This window comes from Xiphias gladius, chromosome 18 (genome assembly GCF_016859285.1).
Source record: "Xiphias gladius isolate SHS-SW01 ecotype Sanya breed wild chromosome 18, ASM1685928v1, whole genome shotgun sequence".
Taxonomy (NCBI): Eukaryota; Metazoa; Chordata; class Actinopteri; order Istiophoriformes; family Xiphiidae; genus Xiphias; species Xiphias gladius.
In genome coordinates, this window is record NC_053417.1 from 29871258 (window position 1) to 29897423 (window position 26166).

The following is a 26166-nucleotide window of genomic DNA, read 5'->3' on the forward strand; positions in this document are numbered from 1 at the left end:
AACACACACTTCACCATAACGCCTGGCTCTCTCTCTCTCTCTCTGTCAGTCGGACTTTGCGTCGGTGGAATCGCGTCTGTCGCAGAAACTGTCGCACCGCTGTTAAATCGGTGACCTTTTATTGGCTGGTTCTGCTGCTCGTCTTCCTCAACACCTCCCTCAGCGCCTCCGAGCACTACAACCAACCTGACTGGCTCACACAAGTCCAGGGTAACAACACACACAAACCACACACACACACACAACAGATGACGTTATCGGTGTCAACATCTCAGATTTCTCGAATTACATTGGCACCTCTCAGCACACAAACATCCACGACCTGGTGACTGGAAAACATGAACATGTAAAATGATACTAGATAGTGTAGAGACCGCCAGAGGACGGAGGATACGACTAGGTAAGGTAAGAGGAAGCCACAAACCAAAGAAGTAGGCAGGGACAGTTCACATGGTAGTAGAATGTACACTCAGTTGTCAGTTTATTGGGAACACCCGGCTCAGTCCTGTGAAACATCCTGCTTCGTGAAGGTTGTGATGAAACTGTTTCAGAGGTGTTGGTTCACCTGTGTGATCCGTCTGGAGGCTGCTGTTGAACCGTGTTGTCCCACAGAGAGGTGAAACAGTTTCAACACAAACTGAACATCACAACCTTCACGAAGGAGGATTTATCACAGGATGAGTCTGCATTAGTTTTAGCCTGGTGTTCCTGAGTATGAACAGGATTAAATATGAACCAGTATGTAATGAATGATGATATAGGACCAGTTTATCATTGTACAGGATAGTACAGTTAATGTGATATGGTACAAAACAAACAAAAGAAGACACATACATGAGATTATTCAGGTAAATGTATTAAAAAGGGATTAAAACTGAAACTACATAAATAAAGGGGCCTGTCTGTCTCCGTCTCTGCAGACATCGCCAACAAGGTGCTGCTGTCTCTCTTCACGGTGGAGATGTTGTTGAAGATGTACAGTTTGGGTCTGGCTCATTACTTTGTGGCGTTCTTTAACCGCTTCGACTGTTTCGTGGTGTGTGGAGGCATCGTGGAGACCATCCTGGTGGAGATGGAGATCATGCCTCCTCTGGGGATCTCGGTACTGCGTTGCGTCCGCCTGCTGCGGATCTTCAAGGTCACGCGGTGAGAAAACACACCTGAGCCAGGTTACAGCTGCCTCTTCTCTTTATTCCTCAAAGTTGCCCCCCTGTCCTCACAATCCAATTTTATGAAAGGAAAAACAAAACAGAAAGAACAGGGACAATGACAGTAAAAAAAAAAGTAATATTCAGTACATAAATAAATACAATAAGATTAGCTCCACTGGTAGTGAATCCAGAGGAAGCGGCTGAAACACTGATCACAGTACAAGAGTCTCAACATGTGACACAGTGTTTTTTGGATGGATCTTAGATCCAAAGCTACGCATCCACGCTGATTACAGGTCTGCTACACGTGCGGTGATGCATTACAGCAAACAAGCTCTACAGATTCACAGTATTCTAAAAACTTACTGGGAGTATTTCACATTCAGGGAGGTTTGTTTCTGAAACCATCCTGCAGGCTCCTGCCATCAGAGACCAGCGGGGTCAGGGGTCAGGGGTAAAAAGGCCTGAGGGGGGCTAATGTAAGTGTATGACTGTTAAAGATTTCTCACATTAACAGATGGTGAAATGTCCAAAAACAAACAGTTCATCCACTGGTCCCTGTAAATCCTTCTACCTCCGACAGTGTCTGGACGTAGAGGGAATAGAAGTTATTGATCGATCAGGCCGATCAGAGGGGGGGATACCTAACAATTCATTATCTTTTGCCATATTGCTCTTTGTGGTGTTTTGCCTGTTTAGAGCAGCCGGTGTAAACATCTGTTTTTAGAGTTTCTGCCCTGATGAAGACCCAGTGAGGTGGAAACCGCTCGGTCTGACATCGGTAATACGTCGGACAAAATTCAGGCTTTTGCTGAGCTCCTCTCTTTGCTCTGCCTGACCAACATTTTCTTTTCCCCAACATAAATTCACAGTTTATGAGGACGAAAGCTGTGTACAAAACATAACTTCCATGTCAGTGCTGTAATAGTGTTGCTGTGTGTCTGCTCAGCCATTGGACGGCTCTGTCCAATCTGGTGGCGTCCCTGCTGAACTCCATGAAGTCCATCGCCTCCCTGCTGCTCCTCCTCTTCCTCTTCCTCATCATCTTCGCTCTGCTCGGCATGCAGCTGTTCGGAGGAAAGTTCAACTTCGACGAAACGCAGACCAAACGCAGCACCTTCGATGCCTTCCCACAGGCGCTGCTTACCTGCTTCCAGGTAACACCCGCAGCCCGAAGCTCTGGGCTCCAGTTTAATACCATTTGGTGTGGTCCCAGTTTTATCCTGCACCTGTCCAGCCACGTTATGCAGGTTTGGACCAGGATGGACAGATTTTCCCACCCTCCTCCTTCTGTTACCCAACTGCTCAGGGTAAGGACAGCAGGGTAGTGAGTACAGCGTACCAGACCTTTGTGACATAAACTGCTCTCAAATCACAGACACACCTTCAGTCATGCTTTCTTTTCTATTCAATCAGAAAAAAATACAGTTTTATTCCGATTATAGCAGAATGAAGATTTGTTTCTCCAGTGAACATCAGACTTTTTGGTTCTGATGAATTATTACAAATCAGCAGGCTTGTTGGATACTGATGCACCGAAAACAATTCACATTGTCCCATGAACATGATTCATGGGGTACAAGAGACTGTTATTTAAAAAACTGGATCATTCACAGATCCTGGCGGTACGACGGTAAAGCTGCCAGGTTAACCGGCAGAAAGCTCAGGCAGGTGTTCAGCAGCAGTGGTGGAAAGTAACTAAGTGAATTTACTCAAGTACTGTACTTAAGTACCACACTTCTACTCCGCTACAACCTGCAGAACACTGATAGATAGATGGATAGTTGGATTGATGGATAGTTGGATGGATGGATGGATGGATGGATAGTTGGATGGATGGATGGATGGATAGTTGGATGAATGGATGGATAGCTAGTCGGGTGGATGGATTGATGGATAGAAAGATATATGGATGGATGGAGAGCTGGATGGATGGATGGATGGAGAGTTGGATGGATGGATGGATGGATAGTTGGATGGATGGAAGGATGGATGGATGGAATGTTGGATGGATGATGGAAAGATAGTTGGATGGATGGATGGATGGATAGATGGATAGATAGTTGATGGATGGATGATGGATAGATAGTTGGATGGATGGATGGATGGATGATAGATAGATGATAGATAGTTGGATGGATAGATGGAGGGTTTGGATGGATGGATGGATGGATGGCTGGATGGCTGGATAGTTGGATTGATGGATGGATGGATGGATGGATAGTGAGATGGATGGATAGTTGGATGGAATGTTGGATGGATGATGGAAAGATAGTCGGATGGATGGATTGATGGATAGATAGATATATAGATAGATGGATGATGGATAGATGGATGGATGGATGGATGGATAGATAGTTGGATGGATGGATGGATGGTTGGATGGATGGATTGATGGATGGATGGATGGCTGGATAGTTGGATTGATGGATGGATGGATAGATGGATGGATAGTGAGATGGATGGATAGTTGGATGGAATGTTGGATGGATGATGGAAAGATAGTCGTTGAGCTGTTGTACAGTGTCATGGTTTCCTGAAACGTTCTTTGTGACAGTGGAGCTGAATGAGTCTCTTAGAAAACGAGCTCCGCTGTCTCTGCTGTGCGTCGTGGGGGGTTCGGGACAAACTTTCCATGATGGAGACGGTTTGGTCAGTGACCTCCTGTAGGAGGCGTGTCACTGATGCTGACTGTGTGTTCAGATCCTGACAGGTGAGGACTGGAACGTGGTCATGTATGACGGCATCATGGCGTACGGAGGCCCCGTGTTTCCAGGAATGATCGTCTGCGTTTACTTTGTCATCCTCTTCATCTGTGGTAACTGTATCCTTCACCTGCAGACTGAGATTCCCTCTCTCAGCCCTCACAGCCTGAAAATCCCTGTTTTGGCTGAAGTCAGTTCACTCTGGTTTAATTGTTGCAGTGAGGCGTTCACATGCTCACATCGTGAACACACAGGAACATCCACTCTTCTTTGTGAGCAGGCTAAAGCATTATTCATTCATTCATCCATTTGCTACACCTGCCTATCCTTGAGGGTCATTGGGGGGCTAGAGCCAAACCAAGCTGAAACTGGGTGAAGACTTAGCAGTTTAGGCACAGGGAGTTAAATGTAAGTCCGTTAAAATTAAACACATCGTACAACTCATCTTCATTTTCAGTCCATGCTTTCACATTGTCGTTTTTGGTGAAGGGGTCTGAAGATTTTCTGAAGCTCTTGTGTTTCAACTTAACCCATCAAAGGGTAAACAGGTTGAATCAAAGAAAAAGTAAGAGGTGCAATAAAAGGCTTCAAAAAGACGACGTGTCCATCCCAGTCAGAACATCGTCAGGTCAAAATGCTTAAAAATGGACACCACACCTCTATTATATAAATAGATGATGAACAACTCCAAGCAACTAACAGTTCAAAAAGGTTCATCTCAAACAGTAGAAGGAAAGAGGCCATTCATTTTAACATACCCACGTGAGGTGCGTTTAATTTCCCCCCTTCGGTTGAGTCCCGGGACATAGCATGAAACCGCAGCATGTCTTCAGTTTAACTCCAGCAGGGGACATTTGCTGCTCGTTACCAGGAGTGACAGATGCGTTCCGACGCTGTGTTCAGTGGACAAAGAAGCTGTGGTGGAGGTTGTTGGGAGCATTTGTTGAAATTTAGAGTTGTTACGTCTGTAAGTCGACGTACAACAAACTGTGCAGCTTGAAACAGCTCAGCCACACTTTGTTGCTGGTTTTCGTGGATGGAAATTGGTGCCTAACCAGCTTTGCAGGAAGAAGACGTCCCAACCAGGGAAACAGGCATCATGAGGACAACAGCAGATCTGAACCAATCAGAGACGTGGTTGGTCACTCAGACATCTGAAACCGGGCGCATTCAAATGCTGCAGGAAAATATAGTGATCAATCTAAAAACCCTCCAACTCTAGAAAATACTCTAAGGTGTGATGTTCTGTCCTGTACAGTGTTCAGTGTTGTTGCGTGTTCTTAGCGTGTGTCAGATATACTGCTGAATGTCTTCTTGGCCATCGCTGTGGACAACCTGGCCGGAGGAGACGGAGACGACAAGAAGAAAGAGTGAGTGATGGACGGAGGAAGGAGGGAATGTGGGAAGGAAGAGAAAAAGAATAAATAAGATGAAGGATGAAAAGATATGTGATGTAGTGAAAGGAGGACAGGCTGTTTATATCCCGTTTGTCTGTTGTTTCTGCAGGAAGAAGAAGGAGGGAGCTGAGGAGGAGGAGGAAGCTGAAGAAGGAGCAGTGAAGGTGAACGTGGAGGTCTGACTTCAATCTTTGTGTTAATGAGCAGTGACTGTGAGTCAGTGGTGGAACGTAACTAAGTACATTTACTCAAGTACTCTATTTAAGTACAATTTTGAGGTACTTGTACTTTATCTGAGTATCAGTATTTGTGCTAAATTATCGTTTTACTCCACTACATTTATCTGACAGGTATAGTTACTAGTTACTTTCCAGATTATGGCTGGATGAAAAGATCATAAACTGCATTATTAAAGATTAAACCTCTTTTGCTTGTGACCCCTCATAATAAATCAGTGCGTAGTTTCAGTCTCTGACTCGTTTGTTTCACCAAAAAGACTTTTCTCCTCTGAACGTCTCACATGGTTCATTTAAAGAACTGAGGGTCAAAGAGGGAAAACAGCAAAGATTAGAAAAAAAAAACTAAAAAATACCAAAATCTGACGACCCCTCAGGTTTAGCTGGTGACCCTCTGAAGGGGCCCGACCCCTACGTTGGGAACCAGTGGACTAAGCTCTCTCCCTGTCCATGACGTAGCTAAAAGCAGCTCCACCTGGAGCAGCTCCAAAAGAAAAATGTTGCTGAAGCCTCCATGACTCAGGATTAACGATCTGATCACGTCAGCGACATAATCAGTGTTTTTACATTGTTATACTGGTACTTTTACTCGAGTAAAGACTCTGAGTAATTCTTCCAGCACTCCGCTGTGAGTCCCTCAGTCCGACTGTTTGTTTCAGGTGGACATTGATGAAGACACCGAGTACGAGGAGGAAGAGGAGCTTCCTGAAGGAGACGACGGTCAGTTCTCATCTCGCTTAATGTTTGGAGCAGATTAGCTCAGCTGCAGCGGAGGACAGCGTCAGTGAGAAAATAGCATCCAAAAAAAGAAATTCTAATTTAATTTGAATTAGCTGAGAACACTGGCCTCCTCCAGTCCTTCACCGCCGTGACCTCAGGTCAGTGGAGAGGGATTATGGCTGGAAAGTTGCTGGTTCAGTCCCCAGACCATCAGGATAAGGACGTCTGTCATATGGAGGTTGAGAGGTGTGGGTTTGGTTTCAGACGTCAGGGGGACATAGTGATGTCTGGGGCTCTTCAACCAGACAACAAACACCTAATGTAAAGGCTGTTTAATTACATACTGTACATTTATATTAAACTTACAAATTCACTACATTAGAATGAAATTGGCCCTTTGTGCTTTCAACAAGTCCAACGAAGAACTGTGGCCCACATTTCTGGATTTTTAATTTGTTTACAATTAAACGTATATTTAGTCTTTTTGATAGAGAACTGCGAATGAGATCAACTCTGTTACATCAAACAACAAAATAAAATTTTCTCAGGAACTCCTCTGCTGCAGCTTTCATTGATGTTCATTTGTGGTGACTTTTAATTGGAATATTGAAATTACAGATTATATAGAAACTTTAAAAGTAATTTTTCCCTAAAACCTGCAGAGGAGGGTGAGTAGTATTTTTTTTTTCTTCAACCCCCGAGTAGTGTCTGCAGATCTTCCTTCCAACTGTCCTCCACCAATCAGAAGGCTGGGGCAACTTGTTTGTGGACCCAGGGTAAAAACAGTCCGACACAGTCTGCTGGGAGTCCACATTAATAACTGAAGGGGACTCAAAACAAGAGCCGCCTCACTTAACCTTAACTTCACTTTACTTTTACCTGAGCACACGATGATCATGAGGATTTTAAACTTATTGGACCAAATTGTTCACTTTCTTCTCTCTTCCTGTCAGAGGGAGGGGTCCAGTTAAAGATGGCCGATCTCGCTCCTCCTAAAGAGAAGATTCTTCCAATCCCAGAAGGCAGTGCGTTCTTTTGCCTCAGCAAAACAAACCCGTAAGTCTCACTATCAGTTTGTCCCAGTGCTCACTCGTGGTGCTGCAACTAAAATATCCCCTGTGGCTGAAAAAAAAAAATTAATTATTACTATTTGTATTATGAATTTTGAATCCATGAAGGTTAAACACTTGAAAAACTTTCCCAAAGCCTAGGAAAGAGATTTTAAAGTGCTGAGGAGGGAGAAAACTTCTGTGGAGGAGCATCTTTCATTGGACTGTATGGATGCCATGTTGATCTGTAAATGTAGATCTATGCTTTACATTTTTCCGTCTCTGATTTCATCCATTAAGGGTCAGACAGTGGAATATGTGCAATCTTACAAACGTCTTGGGACAATTATCAACTCAACACTGAACTTTGAAGCTAATTGTGAAGTTGTGTGCAAAAACGAACACCAGCACTTATTTTGTTTGAGTAAACTGTCCTGTTTCCACATTGACAAAACCAAGATGAGCTTTTGTCTAAGGTTTTCAAACCTTGACAGAAACTCTCTAAATCCGATTGTGAAATGGTGTGTTAGGCTGATTGGTGAGTCATAGTTTAACCCAGCGTCCCTTTTCACCAGACAGTTACAGTTGATAACTGGCCATTTGAAATGGTCAAGGATTATTGTAGGCCCTGTGAAAAGAATGAAAACTTGTTTCTGATGTTCTTATTCCACGTTGTGACATAAAAGAGGATCAACTGCTGAACTGTCCTGAAACATCTTAACACCTCAGCAATTTTTAAAGAAAACAAACTTGTTAGCATTTAGCAGCTACAGCTCCCATAAGGCTTTGAGGGCGTGCCACTGGGTTAGACTGAAGGAGGTTTTCATGAGCAGCTGTGAACGACAGATATTGTAGGAATCATGTGTATCAATTCATGGATCAATGCAGACTGATCCACAGAGTCTGATCACCTGTTTCGCGTACAAGTGACCAGTGCTTTCTCTCTTCCTCTGTCTCCAGTATCCGTGTGGCCTGTCACACTCTGATCCACCACCACATCTTCACCAACCTAATCCTTGTCTTCATCATCCTCAGCAGCTGCTCATTGGCTGCTGAGGATCCAATCAGAGCCCACTCCTTCAGGAACAACGTGAGTCAACACAGATTCAACGGTTTTAATGTTCTGTATGTAGAGTGTAGAGCCGTTTACTGTCGTTGGACAACATGTTGCTGCAATCTGCCAGGTAGAGAAACACGCAAACATGCCGCAACACAAGTTACTTCAATGACAGTTGAATTTCTGCAGTTACAATTGAATGTGCTCTACAAAAAAACTAGCACTGTAGCTAAGCTAACGGTGGAAGGAAGTCGAACCTGAGGTGCCATAGGTTTCTGGGGGCTTGTGGGAGAATCCGGTTTGAGACTCAGAGCCAGTAAGAGCAGAGTGTGGCTCAGCTAGGTCACTGATGATGTCATCGACACACCCCTGTGGTTTGAGCTGATGGGCGGGGCTTCAGCAGATTACACAGTAGAAGTGGGTCAGTGACTAACCGGGTTACAGAGGGAAACACATGGAAACACAGGGAGAGGGAAAATCACCAGTTTCACTGTGTGATCCTGAAAACTGAATGTACACACACACATACACATTAACATGCACTAACACACACAGTAACGCACACGCAGTCAAACTCAGTGCAGCAGCTGTCTTCATGCAAGACGTAGCAATTAGCAGCAGCTGAGGAAAGAAAGGACTTCTAACATACAATCCACACACATACTAAATTTACACACACACACACACACACACACAAACAGATGTTAACCCTGTATTATCCAACTCTGTTCTGGATAAAGCCTGTCGACTTCCTAAAAACACAATTTTCAAAGATGTCACCAGCAGCCAGATGGTCAGAATTATTATCTGTATGGTACGACTTGATAACCACCTATAGCCTAAAAAAAAACAAATTCAGATTTTGGGACTCGAAACATAAAATCTAGAAGTTTAACTTGACTTGGGACTTGTTCCTGGTGACTCAGGCCAAGCCCCTTTGAAGTACCTCAATTGGGACCTTTCTGGGTTGACTTAAAACTTACCTGTCCTCAATTTACTTACTTTACCTGTCGTGATGTTGGACTCGATGGTCTTAATTTAGGGCCTGTTTGTCTTGGCTTAGGAATCAGTTGTCTTAACTTGGGAATTAACTGTCCTGACTTGTGGTTTGTTGGCTTTGATTTGGGACTTCAATTTCTTGACTTGAGACTCACCTGTTTTAACGTAGGACTTACCTTTCTTGACTTGGGGTTTGTTTACAACTTGGCTAGTGGGCGTTTCTTCTTGATTTGGGGCTTATTTGTTTTGATGTAGGACTAAACTGTCTTAACTTGATCTTGACCTTTGACCTTATGAACTTGATTTGCAATTTACCTGTCATGACTTGAGAGTTGTTGATCCCGACGTAGGTTTACCTGGCTTGACTTGGGACTAGATGGTCTTGACTTTGGAACTATCTGTCTCAACTTGTGACTTGTTTGTCTTTACTTGGGATTTATTGATTTTGAATCTGGATTTGTTAATCTTGAGTTTGGTGTTTACCTGTGTTGACTTGGGTTTTGATGGTCTTTGATTTGGGATTTTGATCATTTTGACAGGTACAGTAAGCGTCAGGTCAAAACAGTGGTTTTGTTCCTGCCTCTGTGCTGTATGTGTATAAACTCCCAGATCCCTAAAGATGGTGACGTCCATCTGCTGAGCACTTTGATCCAAACAACTGAAGTCTGTCCATCTACTTGACAGACTTCAGTTAAATGTCTTGATCCCATTCCTGCACTGAGCTGCATCCAGAGGAAAGTGGGCATGTTCTTGACTATTTCTGTGTTGTCATGCTGGAGTAATGAAAATTTTGTTGAAGTCATAACCTTGAACTGAGTTTGTTTTTTGTCCCTCAACATTCGGTGTGTGTTTACGCTCAGCGTGTGTTTGTGTTTGTAGATTCTGGGTTACGCAGACTACGCCTTCACCTCCATCTTCACTGTGGAGATCCTGTTAAAGGTAAAAACCACCTTCAGTCAGACCTTGTTCTTTATTCTAGTCTTCATTTGATGCTAACATCATCTCTCTGGGTATCAGATGACGGTGCATGGAGCGTTCCTCCATCAGGGCTCGTTCTGCAGAAACTGGTTTAACCTGTTGGATCTACTGGTCGTCAGCGTCTCACTGGTCTCCTTCTTCCTGCAGTCAGTATCAAAATCTGATTCATTTTCCTTTAACAATCAGATCAGTAAGTGGACCAATGTTAAGACAGCACAGTACCAGCTCATTTTTTAACATCGCTAATATTAGCAGCCATGTTGGGCACAAACAACTGTAAGGACTGGCCATGAGGTGGAGTAAGGGACATCTGCAATCAGTGTGTGATTTATTTTTTGATTTTCAAATAAAAACAGTATCAGACAGAAAGAACAAAAGTAAACTTGGCAAACAACAGAACAACAAACACCTGGTGCACGTTCAGCCCCGACAAAATGTAGCAAAACGTTTATTTGAACAGAAACAGTGGTGTTTTGAAAACCCTGTTGTGTTTCGCTAGCGAACTGCCTTTTATATACGGCAAGGTTTATATACACGTCGCTACTGATTGGGTAACACTTTCTGACACACCCACCAAACGAGAGAAAACGTACCTCAAAACCTGTTGCACACCGTTTTGCACAGTGTGGAAGAAACACATCATTCAACCTGGAAACCGTATAAAAACATTGCACACCATTTTCAGACTGAACATCTGGGTCAGGCCCATGGCTATTCTCAACTAACACCTGAGGAGCTTCTCCCTCGTGGCGCTACCCCACTTTGTACAGTCTGGGATGCCCCCACTATAAATCCAATGGGATTCTCTCATGTCCTTTTGGACAGTCTGCCCACCTACCTGGACTCAGGTAAAAGGGATGGGAGCACATACCACAAGCATTTGGCTAAATGTTAGAGACTGAATTTAAACTGAAAGCATCAATAAATAAAATAAAATTTAATAATGTGTGGGTAGTTTTTTTCAATAATAATGTTTATGATGTCAGTATAGAAATGATTCTGCTGTTGGTTCATCCCCTCTATGCAATGATAACGTAGTCAAACAAAACACCAAACAGTTGTTGTATTACAGTAGCTGTCATGTTAGCCAGTTTGCACCAATATCACAAGCTGCAATATTAGTAGCTAACATTAGCAGCAATGCTAGTAAAAAAGTCACTATCGCTTGCTTTTAATACAAAAAAATGACTTAATGTTACTTTCAAGAAACCTGAATGTAAATTATATGAAGTTTTGTGGCCTGATGTACATTCATTTATATAATATTTTTCAGCAATAACAGGCTTGTTTACAGACTGTACAAAGTAGTATGTTGTACTCTTTGATAAAGAAACGAACCAGTTTGAATGTAGAATATTTTCAATCATTAAAACAGTTGAACACTGCTAATAGGGTTCAGTTTTTAGCAGCAGGTTATGTGCATAATGTCCAGGTTGTACTGGAGACCAGCAGGGGTAGAATACCAGGTCAAAGTTCAGTCAAGGTTCATAGATCTGGTTGATCTGGGTTTAAACCATTTTGGTGTGTGGGAGCCAAAATGTGGTCAGCTGATTGGATAATGTCAGCAATTCAGAACTTATCAATATCAGGTGAAAAACTTTCTATTAAAGGAAATGATGAAGGGGTGGGTTCATGTATATAATATTTTAGAGAGAAACTCCGTTTACCATGCAAACAGACACGTTTTCTTCTACCAGATCAATGATTCCTCAGATATTAGTTAGTTTCATTTCAAGCTTTAATCTTGTATCTGTATGTTCCTGCTGATCAATTTACAAACCCTCCGTCAGTCGTTAGATGTTCCTTCCTTTCAGACAGCAGCTCATTCAGATGATGATTTGAACTCTTCGGTTATACATTTGATTAATCTACCTTAAATGGTCAAAAATGACTGGTTTGAACTTTAAAAGTCCTCTCAAATGCAAAGTCACATTATCACAGAAACCAAACTACAGTTAAAGAATCCGAAATGAATCAATAAATCAGTCCTCATGAAAATAAACTCAGTCCAGCAGCTGCCAGGCAGAAAGGAAACCAATATAGACACAGATCATTTTAAAAATGATCAGCTTGAATGTGAAAAAGGTTTTGTGGTAGATGAACTCAAACATGAATGTGTGTGTGCTGCCCTCTGCTGGCAGAAAACAGTCTTAAACTATCTGTGTGTTTGCGTCTGTAGCTCCAGCGCGATCTCGGTGGTGAAGATCCTCAGAGTCCTCAGGGTGCTCAGACCTCTGAGAGCCATCAACAGAGCCAAAGGACTAAAGGTAACTTCACACCGACCGAGACCTCATACCTTTGCGTAGCCTTTGGCAGAACTTGAACTGGATCAGGACAGACCCTCATAAGACAACCAGATGACCCAGGTGTTTGTCCCAGACCAGTCTGTAGGATCAGCAGTGACGTGGATCTCTATCAGACAAGGTTGTTAACATGTGTTGGTGTTGTTTTGGTGTGATGTCCGTTGATTATTCACTATGGCTGACATCGAGAGGAACATTACACAGGCTTGTGTGAGGCTTCATAAGCAGGGTTCAGTGTTGTTGCTGTCCCCACGTCCCGAAGCTTCCGCCCAGGTCACAGTTGAGTTTTCAGAGAGAAGCAGAGAGCTGAGAGGAGACCGGAGGCTGTGTCACACAGCTCTTCCTCACCAGTATCACTTACGTTAGCAACCATGCTGCAGAGTCTGTGCGATGCTTCACCAGCAGGGTTGATACACACCTGGCCTGTTTGAGGTGTAGTCACTGACCTCTCAGGCTGTCGGCACTGATCTGATTGGCTGGTGAAGACAGATGGTACAGTACCTGTAGCTCTGTTAAGGTTGGGTCACATTACATTTCCAGTAGACATCACTGAATCGGTTTTATCTTTTATCATTTATCTTCTAATTTTGGTTTATTTTGCTTCCCTGCTGTAGCGTGTTCTGCTTGATCTTATTTGTGATTTGCTCTCCAAATAAGGATTATTATTATTATCATGATTGTTGTTATTATTATTATTCAAGTATTTGCTTAGTCTGCCGTTCACTTCTATTGAAGCCTGAACGAAAAACAAATTGAAGAGTATTTTCCTGTTTTACTGCAAGAGATTCACAGGTCAGAGTTCTCCTCTGACTGAGCGGATGTGTTCAGTCGGCCGGTAAAAAACACGGTTACATTCAGTGGTAATCACCAAAACTCACTGTGTGAATCCTGTCAAGAACATTTCCTTCCTCAGAAAACATTGTCAAAGTCGATTTTTGTTGTGTTTTGAATCCAATACTGTTTACATCCATGTTTACCTGCAGTCCTACACTGAAAGACGTGTTGTCTGTCACTTACACTCAGGTGGAAACTGGGTTCATTTACAGCTGGGACCATTGATCTATTGATCGATTAGTGGATTACTTGGGATGTGATTTTGACAATATTCTGACGTTTCATATACTAAATACTTAATCAATTAATCAAAAAATAATCAGCAGATTAACTGATAATGAAGATAATCATTAGCTGCAGACCTACATGTTTTAATATGTGTGTGTGTGTGTGTGTGTGTGTGTGTGTGTGTGTGTGTTCCAGCATGTGGTCCAGTGTGTGTTTGTGGCCATCAGGACTATCGGAAACATCATGATCGTCACGACTCTGCTGCAGTTCATGTTCGCCTGCATCGGAGTCCAGCTGTTCAAGGTTAGACTGAGAGATTTCTTCATATTTACTAGTGTTTATGTACAAAGGTCAACTCTGCTGCTCAGGCTTCGTCGGGACTGAATGTGAATAATTAAATTTCAATTGGAATTTGACAGCAAGGATGAGATTCAAGTTCTGTGTCCCATCTATATACTTCAGAATATATAAATTGTTTACAGTATTTACTGCATATTAACTCTCATACTATACTGTTACAGCAGTATACTAGTAGAATTCAGTGCACTTTAGTGTTTTGTGCTAACAGAAAATGATGCAACACGTGCAGCAACAGACATCAGTAAAAAAATGTAATAGTTATTCTAGTTTTTTAAGCTGTTCCTGCATCTGTCTCATCAGCACCTGTCATTTTTTTTAATGTTTTCCAGCTGTGACAGTATTCTGCATCAACAGTGCACTCTAGACTCAAAAATGACTGTTTTTTTTAGCAACTTTATTTCCACATTTCTCACTTTTAGCTGCAAAACCTGCATAGAATCAGTGTGAATTCTCAGACACAATGTTTGTTTAAATAGAGATCAGGTGTCAGGAAAGCATCTTTATTTCACCTGTAATAGATAACCTTTTCATTTGACTGCATTTGTGCTTTAATTTGTTTAAGGAGCCACATGTTTTCTTGTTGACTCAGTTGTGTGTTTCGCATTTCAGGGTAAATTTTATCGCTGTACAGACGAGGCCAAACACACTCCTGAACAGTGCAAGTAAGTTTATAATTCTTCAAAAGGGAGACCAACTTCTGTTTGAAGTACCGTAATATAACATCACTGTGTGTGTGTGTGTGTGTGTGTGTGTGTGTGTGTGTGTGTGTGTGTTCAGAGGGACCTTTGTGGTGTATAAAGATGGAGATGTGAGCCATCCCATGGTCAGAGAGAGGCTCTGGCAGAACAGTGACTTTAACTTTGATAACGTGTTGATGGGGATGATGGCGCTCTTCACCGTGTCCACCTTCGAGGGTTGGCCCGCGTGAGTATTCGCTTCAAAAAAACCTAATTCGCTTTGTTATCAGTGAGATATTAACCCCCTCCTCTAAACATGCACATACACACACACACCCTTCCCCAGTCTGCTGTACAAAGCCATCGATGCTAATGGGGAGAACTCTGGTCCAATCTACAACTACCGAGTTGAGATCTCCATCTTCTTCATCGTCTACATCATCATCATTGCCTTCTTCATGATGAACATCTTTGTGGGTTTCGTCATCATCACCTTCAGAGAGCAAGGAGAGCAGGAGTACAAGAACTGTGAGCTGGACAAGAACCAGGTAAACTCACCTGTCTCTCTGTCTGTCTGTCCTTACAGCAGTGAAACAGGTAGTTTAGGCACCTGACTTCGACTTAAGGCCACATTTTAATCTTGTACAAAGCGGCAGGTCCTTGTCTCACGGACTGTAAGGACGTCTCGACCTGCTGGTTTGGTTCATGTAGCTGCAGCAGCTCACGGTGTTAAAGGCCTGAGTGAAGGTGGTTATAGATCAGAGGGTGTGGTGATTAATAAATGGACTCTCAGCCAATCACTTCACTGGTCTCATCATTCTGAAACAGCGGAGCCAGTCACAGTGCAGCATGGCAACAGCTGAACGAATGGAAAGCTCAGGAAATTATATTGTTTTCTGGAGCGGCATGATGTGAACACTAATATGCAGCCAGAGGCAGGAGGTGTGGGACTCATTGGCAGACATTTTTATCCAAAGTGCCTTAAAAGTGAGGGACAACACTTAAGCCTCAGTACAGTAGGAGACCTTGGAGTAAATACTAAGTACTAAATCTGTTCAATAAGACAAAGTTCAAAGAGATCAGGCAAAGAAGTGCACAGAAAGTGCTAGTTTGGCACCTGACTTTGTTGGGGTGTTAGAGGTATCAGGAGAGGAGGAGCTCTCAGAAGAAAATTAGTCTTCAAGAGGTTCTTGATGACGGAGAATGACGCCCCTGCTCTTATAACATATGGTAGCTTGTTCCACCATCAGGGAACTACAAACAAGAACAGTCTGGACTGTGATTGCCTTGTGTGAAGGGATGGCAATGTCAGACGATGTTCCTTGGAGCAACACAGTGGCTGAGCATAAGCCTGTTTGATTAAGTTCAGGTAGATGGGTCCAGACCCAGAAGTCACTCTGTAGGTGAGCATTAGTGACTTGAATGTGATTCAGGCACCCTGGGTAGCCAGTGGAGGTCGAGGAGCAGCGGAGTGACGTGTCCTTTTAGGCTGATCAAAAACCTAATGGCTAGAGGGCATTGAAGTAGTCAACGCGAGAGCTAAACATGGCCTGTACCAAGAGCTGGGTGGGGTAATGAGTCAGGTAAGGCCTGGTTTTTCTTATGTTGTATATGTATGTATGTAGATGAAAAGGCAATTTTGATGTTGATATTGTGATGGAAAGATTGATTGGCTCAGATGACAAAGAGTTCAGTCTTAGAGAGGTTTAGTTGAAGGTTGGGTTCCCTAATTCGCATGGATATTTCTGAGACAGGCTGAGATCCATGCTGAGACCATGGAGTCACCTGGCGGGAATGACAGGTATAGTTCGGTGTCGTCTGCGTAGCAGTGATATGCAAGGCCATGCGAGCGGATTATTGTACCCAAGGAGGTGGTTTATATTGCAAAGAGAGGAAACCACAGCTCTGAGCCTTGGTTCACCCCTATGGGATGAGGTAAGGATTTATGACCTTACCATGAGACATTGAAGGCAAACCCTGTGAGATAGCATTCAGACCAAGAAAGCGCTTTGCCTGAGATGCCCATATCGGAGAGTACAGATAGCAAGATACGGTGGTTCACCATGTCGAAGGCTGCTGATAGATCCAGCAAGATAAAGACCGCAGACTGAGCTGCAGTTCTGGCTGCCCTTGGGGCTTCTGTCACAGACAACAGAGCTGTCAGTGGAGTGGCTGTTCTTAAAGCGTTGGTCTGTGGACCAGTTGGACTCTGTTGGATCTTCTCCCTCCGTTCACACCGTTGTCTCTGCCTCTGCTTTCAGCCTTTTGCCCGGTCTTCATGAGGACATGAGCGACCACGCTCGGTTTCTACTTGTTCTCTGTACGATGCTGCTGTTCCTGATTTTATCCAGATGTTCTTTGCTTTAATGAATCGCTGCCTCACCTCTGAGTCACGTGGCTTTTGATTTCATGGGATTCATCTTATCTCTGTCTGAAGAACTTTGGGTTGTTGTTTCTCATCTCTATAAATAACTTGACTTGACTTCTCCAACTCTCAGTGGACTGTAGATGAATTTAGCCCATAAATCCGGTTCTTCAGAGAACGTCGCTGAATGCGAGATGCTTCTTATTAGCATCACTGTAGCGGGTTAGACAGACAGAGATATTATTGGCTGCTGGAGGAAACTGATCGGGAGCTACAGTCTGTGATTCTGCGGCTCGTTACATTAGACTTTATATTGAAACGGTCATTGGTCCATTTGTCACATTATCGTGAGTAAAACATTTTGTCATAGTTCTGGTCTTCAGAAGTTATTTTTATGTATTTTTACTCTCGTTTACATCTTGTGTGTGTGCGCAATACTGTCTGTATATCTTAACCCTTTGTGTCTCTTGGTCGTAGCGTCAGTGTGTGGAGTACGCTCTGAAGGCTCAGCCACTGAAACTTTACATCCCAAAGAATCCGGTTCAGTACAAGTTCTGGTCCATCATCAACTCCACAGGATTCGAGTACGTCATGTTCGTCCTCATCCTGCTCAACACCGTCACTCTGGCCGTTCAGGTTAATAACTCGGCTTCTCCTGTGATTCAAACATTCACTCATGTTGAAAGAAGTGTGTGTATCCACTGTTGTGTGTCTGACTGTGGGTTTGTCTCCTGCAGCACTATGAACAGTCTAAAACCTTCAGCTACATCATGGACATCCTCAACATGGTGTTTACTGGACTCTTCACTGTGGAGATGCTGCTGAAGCTGCTCGCTCTTAGACTCAGGGTCAGAAAACCAAACACACCCTGGGAAAAAAAAGAAAGAATGCGTAAAACGCTATGCTCTCTGTTACACATCTTAACGAGATTCGTTTTCATGAACATCAAAACATTAATATGAAAATTTGCATCATATAAAGTCATGTATCATGTAGGGTGTGAATACAATAACATGATAAATAATTTTCTGCACAGATTCGTCGTTGGAATAACCACTTTAAAAAGAAACTGATTCCTTGTTCTGATTTCATCCCTGATGGGAGGTTTTTGTGCGTCCAGACTCTTGTCGTTGAATCTGGGTTTTCTCTCTGGCAGCATTACTTTGTGGATGCCTGGAACTCGTTCGATGCTCTGATCGTGGTCGGCAGTGTGGTCGATATCGTCGTCACCGAGTTCAGCGTGAGTAATGAAACAGCAGCTGCTGGAACAGTAGATGTCGGAGTTGTTTTTTTCATTTATGCTTTCATTCGACACCTGTTGTATAACCGCAAATAATGATGTGATGTCGCAGCCAATACGCTTAATTCCTAAATTACTCAGTTTAAAGAGTGAATAATCCTGAATTAGCTGAACCAAAGCCACACCAGACGGGGCGAGTAGGAGTTCTAAGAAGTAAAGATGTGGAGGACCAAGGGAAAATACGCATCTCTAACTGCATCATGGGTAGTGCAGTAGGTCTTCAGAAAAAGAAACCTACAGGGACTAAAAGCGTTCGCTCATGAGTCCTCTGACTTTAGAAATGTGAAACGTTAAACTCACATATTCTCTTAGGTGCTTTGGTAAAAGACCCGACAAAAAAAACGGATCAGATATATAGATAATTACAATAAGAAGATATATTCATATATTGACTGATAACAGTTTTACAGCCTGTTTTAACTGATGTACTAACTGTCTGTGCATATGTCAAAATCATTGATAGGCACATATAGAACTGTTTATAAATGTATTTTAAGACACGATTGCAACTATATTATACCATGTTATCAAGCATTCAGTGAGTGTCTGCAGCAGTTATGACTGTTTCATATGGAGGAGTTATAGTCTTTAACAAACACGACACTATAATGTGTTATAAACCATTGAATCGTTGCTTGTAAAGAGCTTATAAATGCTAAATGCGGGGTTAAAATAAAGTGGTGTCTCAGAGAACCGTCTGACCTGATCACGCTGCCCCCTGCTGTTCCTCCGGTTAAGTCAGATTGGAAACTGTTCTCAGCTCGTGAACTGCCTCATCACGTCAGCAGGTCTGTTAGCTCCACTAACAGGTTACACGTGATATTCATTTCAATGGCTGATTCCAGTATTTTTAGATTCATATAATTACCTAACAAAATAAAGGGAAAATAGAATTAACCTTCATGATGGGTAGTGATATTTACAGGAAAAATATTTCATCTGAAATTTGAAAGAAAGGAATACCTCTGACTTTAACTTACTTGTTCCTTTTTACATGCATTTTTGAGTGTGTTTATGTATTTTTTACAATTGTCCTGTTTTTTTATTTTTTATTATTATTTATTATTTTATTTTATTTATTTATTTGTTTATTATCTTCATATTTATACGGCCTCCTGAATGGTGTCCTCTCAGAGTGGAGAGGACAGCTCTCGGGTGTCGATCACCTTCTTCCGTCTGTTTCGAGTGATGCGATTGGTCAAGCTGCTGAGTAAAGGGGAGGGGATTCGTACGCTGCTGTGGACTTTCATCAAATCGCTGCAGGTCAGGGGGCGGGGCTAACGAGGAGGCGTGTGGTCACTGCCTTGCTCCGGGGCTCAGCGGCAGCACAGAGAGTCTAACCTCCTCCTCCTCCTCTCTCTGTCCAGGCTCTGCCATACGTCGCTCTGCTCATCGCCATGATCTTCTTCATCTACGCCGTCATCGGCATGCAGGTGAGTTCATACACAGGTGATCCTGAGGGAGGGGGATTGAAAAAAAGAAATGACTGGCAGGATTCCTTCAATCATTGCATGACTGCCTGTTGTGCATCTGTTAAATGCAAGTGTCATTACCGTTGCTTGAGACATAAGGAGAAACAGGAGACTCCCACCGCACCGACAGCAAACCACGGCAGATCTGCCCATCTCATACTTCAGTGCCGTTTTCTGTCTGAATACATTTTGATGTATCTTGTCATCCTGTCAGCTTTTCGCTCTCTTGTTTTTTCTTCCCACACGAATCACATTTCTTCAGCTGTATTCATAGTTAGTAAATTTCCCTCCTGGGCCCATCACAAAGCTTGAGAACTGCTGTATTGAAATAGTCCTCCACAGATTAATCGCGTCACTCTAATACCACTGTCAGACTCATGATGGGCAGTTTAGAAAAAGATGACAATCGATGCAGCAGAACCAGAAAGAGCCTCTTTTTTCCCTATATGTTCTTCTTCCTTGGCAAAACCTGGTGCCTAAATTACCCACAATGCACCTAAACTCCTGACTGATGGTCGGGAGATTGGGGTGTATCATGCTAGCAGCGGCTAATTTAGCCTGGAGCAGACAACCAGGCCGCAGAGGTCTGTGGTTGTAGTCCTGTTGTTGTCCGTAGTCGTAGTTTACCACACCGACGCTGACTCAGGTGAAATCGCCTGAGGGCGTTTATCAGACTTCACACAGCGCCCTCTGGAGACACTAAAGGCTTCATACTACAGTTTTCACACGCACAGCCGTACTCCCCAACACCTGGAAACACACACCGAGCTAGAAAATGCGCAGAGTTCAGCTTCAAGAGAGCTAGATATCACGTTCCAAAATAGCTTATCGTTTATTTCAATGAAAGTTGCTCACCGTGGCCATACGCTGAAACAGTTTAGCACATGAACAAACATTAGAGTTCTTTTGTGGCTGAGCCGCTGACGTGCTTGCTCTATCTTTTACTGTCTTTCTCTCCATCAGACGTTTGGGAAGATAGCAATGCAGGATCATACTCAGATCAACAGAAACAACAACTTCCAGACTTTTCCTCAGGCTGTTCTCCTCCTCTTCAGGTCAGATCCTCCTCCTGTCATGTCTCCTCCTCCTCTCTCTCCACACCTGCTGATAACTCCCTGATATGTCCCATCGCTCCTGGAGTCCCACAGGGCTCTGTTCTGAATCCGTTGCTTATTTGTATCTTAATTTTCTTATTTGAAAAAACAAAAAAAGGAAGGATTTATTGTGTGTTTTGGGTATTGTTGACCTCTTCTGTATGTGTGTGTGTTTCGCAGGTGTGCTACAGGTGAGGCGTGGCAAGAGATCATGTTGGCCAGCCTTCCAGGTAAACGCTGTGACCCCGAGTCTGACTACGAACCGGGAGAAGAGTTCAGCTGCGGCAGCAACTTCGCCATCGTTTACTTCATCAGCTTCTTCATGCTGTGTGCTTTCCTGGTCAGAACGCACACGTACACACATATGCTTCATAATTTCAGAATTATGAAGCATAAGCATTCCTTTAGGGCTCCACCTCTGGAGAGGAATTTGCACAGTGAATCCAATCAATCAGTTCATTCAAAGTAACACACAGGCAACGACTGGGTCCAAGTAAAGAAGATGTATTTACTACTGTCTACTAACACAGGATAAATGATCTGATTGACTGATCATCATGATGCAAAGTGGGGCAAAAGAACAATGTTAATCAATAGCTTATAAAATTAGAAATGTGATAAATTGGGCAATGTTGGGAGAGATTATGTCGAGGAAATGAATGATATGGTTATATTGGATCCTGAGATGTCTATGAATGAAATTTAAGGATTAGAAGATGTTACCAGTATTTCAACATCAACCCAGTCATTAACAAAAGAAAAGATGGATTGCCTTCTTCACGCTGGAGATCCTCGGCTGGAACCCAAAGCAGTTGGTGGTTGAAGTCTGTCTTCTCACCTTGTTTCAACTGGAGAAGGGCATCATTTCTCTGTACCTTTAAACTGTTTAATCTGGAGTCTATGCACCAAAGTCACACATGCTCCTACAGCCATGAACCATTATAACAATGAATTAAATCATGGCTTTATTAGTGACAGAAAAGGAACCACACAAGTGTGGATTTCACATCAGTGTATTGACCAAAATCTTCAACATTATTCAAGTAGGTAATTGACTAAACAAAAAGCAACGATTTGTAATACTATCAATAATGGCTCATTAATAATAAAACCACAATGAAAGAACTATCTGATGCCTATTAATGTGTGTGGAGGATGCTTCATTAGACATAGGCACTAGATGGCAGTATGGTTACATGGTTGATATTGACTCAGCTCTTGCAATAAATGCTTCAGCTTTCCTAAGGCCCAGAGACTTGAGAATTGCACCAAATTACCTGAAAATTCGAGGTATAATATTAACCAGGAAACAGATTAGTTTGACATAGTTTTCTATCATTTCAGACATGTTGCAAAGAGGAAAAAGCTAGTTTTCAGCCAAGATTGGAATGTGGTGTAATTTATGGCAATGGTCATGGGTCTGCCATTTGGGACCCCTTAAGGAGGGAGAAAAAGGGAGAGGGGTTGGACTGCAGTGTTGGCGTTTGTGATTCCAGTGGGTTCACAGTGTGAAAAAGGGGTGACACACCTTGGTGACAATTACAATCCTGTCTTGTTACTTTCTTTGAGGGAACTAACAGTCAAATATTAATCAAACATAAGTCTTTTTGTGGTGGGATGAACTCTGTTTAACTCCATGGAGGTTTTGCTTGTTTAATCCTGTTTGTCCTTTTGACCCGTGGGCTGGTCATACATCTCTCTGACGTGCTAATAGCTGGTGTGTTTTGGGATGAAGGTTCTTTGTTTCCTGTCCGTGGGAGAGTTTAATTATGGGAGGGAAGGAAGGGCGAGCCCTTTGGTCCATAAGCTCTGAATGACTTTACAGTGACCTCCTTAATGTTGTGTCTGGCACCAAGTGCGTGTCCACTACACTGTGTATATATGTGTGTGTGTGTGTAAATATATATATATATATGTGTGTGTGTGTGTGTGTATGTGTATATATTTATATGTGTGTGTGTGTGTATGTGTATATATTTATATGTGTGTGTGTATGTGTGTGTATGTGTATATATATTTATATATATATGTGTGTGTATATATATGTATATGTATATACACAAACAGATAAACACTCTCAATGTTTTTCTGTCCTGTAGATCATCAACCTGTTTGTCGCCGTCATCATGGACAATTTTGACTATCTGACACGTGATTGGTCGATTCTTGGACCGCATCATCTAGACGAGTTTAAGAGGATCTGGTCTGAATACGACCCAGAGGCCAAGTATGACACGTGCACACACAAACACATATTTACTTTTGTCACTTTTGGAGAAATTAAATAGAATTGCATTAATTTCCTGGAGACTTACGCTAACCCTAACCAGAACAAGTACTTGCCTAACCAAGTACTTGCTTAACCACTACCCCAAAAATTGGCAGTCAGACCCACACAAACACAAACACACACACACACACAAACACACACACACTTGTATACACTGGCATTTCTTAGCACAAACACTGGAAGCAGGTGGAAACTTTCCACTGGCTTGAAGTAGTTCGTTACATTATTCCAGGGCCAACAAAGGCCAGATTTCCACTTTACATTTCAAGTGTCTCATATCCAGATAAAATCCAGATCAGATTTAAGACTCTTTCATTTACTCTCAGTCACATCTCTGTGTCTCTGTCGGTCAGATCGTAAATCTGATCACAATCGGTCTTTGTTTTCTGGACTATATGTGAATCATGGTTGTTCCTCCTCCCCTCCAGAAGGAGGTGGTAATGCACAAAACACCAGAAGAAGAACTTGTGAACTTTAGCTCAGTGCTCTGTCAGTGTTGGATCTGATAAGGGATCAAATAGTCTTCTTTGAGAGGACAGCAGAGCAACAAGTAATTCGATTATGACTTTGGTGTCTTCTTCACTTGTTAACACGGTGTTTGACAGCTGTTCATTCTGCTCAAGAAGCTCGTAGTGGAGTAGAGTTACAGTGGAAGATGATGACAAATAACAGTCCACATTTAAAGAATCCAAAATATGCTGAAACAGAACTTGGATTTTGGTTGCTGCTAAGTGGACCTATTATATTATGATCTACTCTGATCTGTGTGGTTATTAAACATAAGTTTCTTTGGCAAAGCAAATAGACTATTTTGATGACCATGCAAATTATCCACAGCTTGTTTTACTGCTAATTGGTTGGTTCCCTTTATCCAATTTCTATCAGGTTTTGTTCCAACATGAGGCTAAAACACCTTTTGACTCAGTGGTAAAAGAAAATGCGTGGACGTCGTGGCTCAGCTGACATTTTGTCGTATTTTATTGTACTGTATTATAATTTATTGTATTGTATTCGCTTCTCTCAGGGGTCGCATAAAACACCTGGATGTTGTGGCTCTGCTCAGGAGGATTCAGCCTCCTCTGGGTTTTGGGAAACTCTGTCCTCACAGAGTGGCCTGTAAGGTAAAATATGCTGCACTGTACCACATGTATCACCCATGGTGTCCCACAGGGCTCCACTCTGGGTCCTCTGCTTCTTTGTGTGTCTGTTTTTCTTATCAGGCAACAAACATCTAAAACACAAATTAACAGTTGTAAAATCATAATGATTTAAGATTAAAAGAGTCAGATTTTTGTTCTCATCACTTTCACTTCTACATAGAGCAGCTTTCAAACGCATGTACTCATTTAATGACACAAAACTGTTGGAGAGATTTTTGTCTGATCTTCTTCCCCCTCCCCTTCCTGCCAGCGTCTGGTAGCAATGAACATGCCTCTGAACTCTGATGGGATGGTGACCTTCAACGCCACGCTCTTCGCTCTGGTTCGCACCGCCCTCAAAATCAAGACTGAAGGTATCCTATCACATCATCCAGAAGGTTATATCATAACAGTTGATCGTATGAGGATTAAAATACCGTACACTTACAGTATGACACCATATTCATTAATAGTGAGTTTAATTGCATTAAACCAAGGTATTTGGCTGAGGTGAGGCGTCTGTGTTTGTTTGGTTTTCAAGTGAAGTCAGTTTTATTAATATAGCAGCCAGATAGTAACAGAGGTCATCTCAGGGTACTTTTCGTGTAGAGCAGGTCTAGACCAGGACTCTTTATAGTTATGTTTACACCCAACGTTCTCTCATGAGCAAGCACTTGGCGAAGGCGGCAAAAAAACTCCCTTTAACAGGTAGAAACCTTGAACAGAACCCGGCTCATGGTGGGGGGGGTCTGCCTCGACTGGCTGGAGGGGGAGGGAGAGAGAGAGAGAGAGAGAGGGAGAGAGAGAGAGAGAGAGAGAGAGAGAGAGCGAGAGGTAGAGAGGGAGAGAGAGGGAGAAAAAGAGACAGAGAGAGCGATAGGGAGAGAGAGAGAGAGAGAGAGAGCGATAGGGAGAAGCAGAGAGTTTGATAGGACATAAACGCAGCATAATTGATATCTGACCCCACCCACTGTCTGCTGTTGCTAGGTAACCCTGATCAGGAAAATGAGGAGCTGAGGGTGATCATAAAGAAGATCTGGAAAAGAATGAAACCAAAACTACTGGACGAAGTCATACCACCACATGAAGGTACTAATACTACAGCAACTACTACTAATACTACTGTAAACACTGCTAATACTACAACAAGCACTAGTAATATTACACACATTATTACTAGTAATACTACAATATACTCTAAATAAAGTACTACAGTAAACATTACAAACGCTACTACTACTATAACCAAAACACCGCTTATATAACAACAAATACTTTTAATACTGCTGCTGTGAATACTACAGACTCACCTCTCCTGTTTCCTCCTGCAGAGGAGGAAGTGACAGTTGGGAAGTTTTACGCAACTTTCCTGATCCAGGATTACTTCAGGAAGTTCAGGAAGAGGAAAGAGAAAGGAGGTCTGCCCGGAGAGTCCGACTCCACCAACCCATCTGCTGTCCAGGTCCGTCTACTATCTACAGGCACATATATATACATATATATATATATATATATGCGTGTATATGTGTATATATATATATGTATATATATATATATATATGTATATATGTGTATATGTAGAGAGAGAGCTATGTAATGATTTCTGAAATAGAACTATGTCAACGGGTGATTCCAGCTCAAGAACTACTGAAGAATGTTCACTCAAAGCCTCAAAGCCTCAAAGAGGAAAGTTGACGGAGCGTCCTAACGCAGATGATCTGCCATGTTGGTTGTTGAGCGAGTTGTTGAGTTGAAATGAAAAAGGCTGTTTACACTCGTCTGTTTTAAGAAACTTCATCCACAGCGACGACT

General features: G+C 42.6%; 1 protein-coding gene across 4 annotated transcripts in view; it reads left to right on the forward strand.

Moving 5' to 3' along the window:
• The window catches only part of cacna1fb (calcium channel, voltage-dependent, L type, alpha 1F subunit), a 49737-nt gene that overhangs the window by 14075 nt on the left and 9496 nt on the right, over nucleotides 1-26166 (forward strand). For 3 of the 4 annotated variants that reach the window (XR_005709401.1, XM_040153220.1, XM_040153219.1), the window contains 28 exons: nucleotides 50-210; nucleotides 921-1146; nucleotides 2101-2308; nucleotides 3855-3975; nucleotides 5151-5226; nucleotides 5363-5429; nucleotides 6149-6209; nucleotides 7163-7265; nucleotides 8219-8348; nucleotides 10194-10253; nucleotides 10332-10438; nucleotides 12472-12559; nucleotides 13853-13960; nucleotides 14627-14679; nucleotides 14795-14941; nucleotides 15041-15242; nucleotides 17537-17695; nucleotides 17797-17907; nucleotides 18216-18299; nucleotides 19494-19622; nucleotides 19727-19792; nucleotides 20795-20886; nucleotides 21106-21265; nucleotides 23025-23152; nucleotides 24240-24336; nucleotides 24626-24728; nucleotides 25342-25443; nucleotides 25686-25816. Coding sequence is in view for 3 of the 4 variants with exons in the window: in XM_040153220.1 (XP_040009154.1) it covers nucleotides 50-210; nucleotides 921-1146; nucleotides 2101-2308; nucleotides 3855-3975; nucleotides 5151-5226; nucleotides 5363-5429; nucleotides 6149-6209; nucleotides 7163-7265; nucleotides 8219-8348; nucleotides 10194-10253; nucleotides 10332-10438; nucleotides 12472-12559; nucleotides 13853-13960; nucleotides 14627-14679; nucleotides 14795-14941; nucleotides 15041-15242; nucleotides 17537-17695; nucleotides 17797-17907; nucleotides 18216-18299; nucleotides 19494-19622; nucleotides 19727-19792; nucleotides 20795-20886; nucleotides 21106-21265; nucleotides 23025-23152; nucleotides 24240-24336; nucleotides 24626-24728; nucleotides 25342-25443; nucleotides 25686-25816 (3280 nt within the window). In the remaining variant the exon portion in view is untranslated. The remainder of the gene's footprint in view (nucleotides 1-49; nucleotides 211-920; nucleotides 1147-2100; nucleotides 2309-3854; nucleotides 3976-5150; nucleotides 5227-5362; nucleotides 5430-6148; nucleotides 6210-7162; nucleotides 7266-8218; nucleotides 8349-10193; nucleotides 10254-10331; nucleotides 10439-12471; nucleotides 12560-13852; nucleotides 13961-14626; nucleotides 14680-14794; nucleotides 14942-15040; nucleotides 15243-17536; nucleotides 17696-17796; nucleotides 17908-18215; nucleotides 18300-19493; nucleotides 19623-19726; nucleotides 19793-20794; nucleotides 20887-21105; nucleotides 21266-23024; nucleotides 23153-24239; nucleotides 24337-24625; nucleotides 24729-25341; nucleotides 25444-25685; nucleotides 25817-26166) is intronic. The other variant, XM_040153221.1, reaches the window with a different exon arrangement.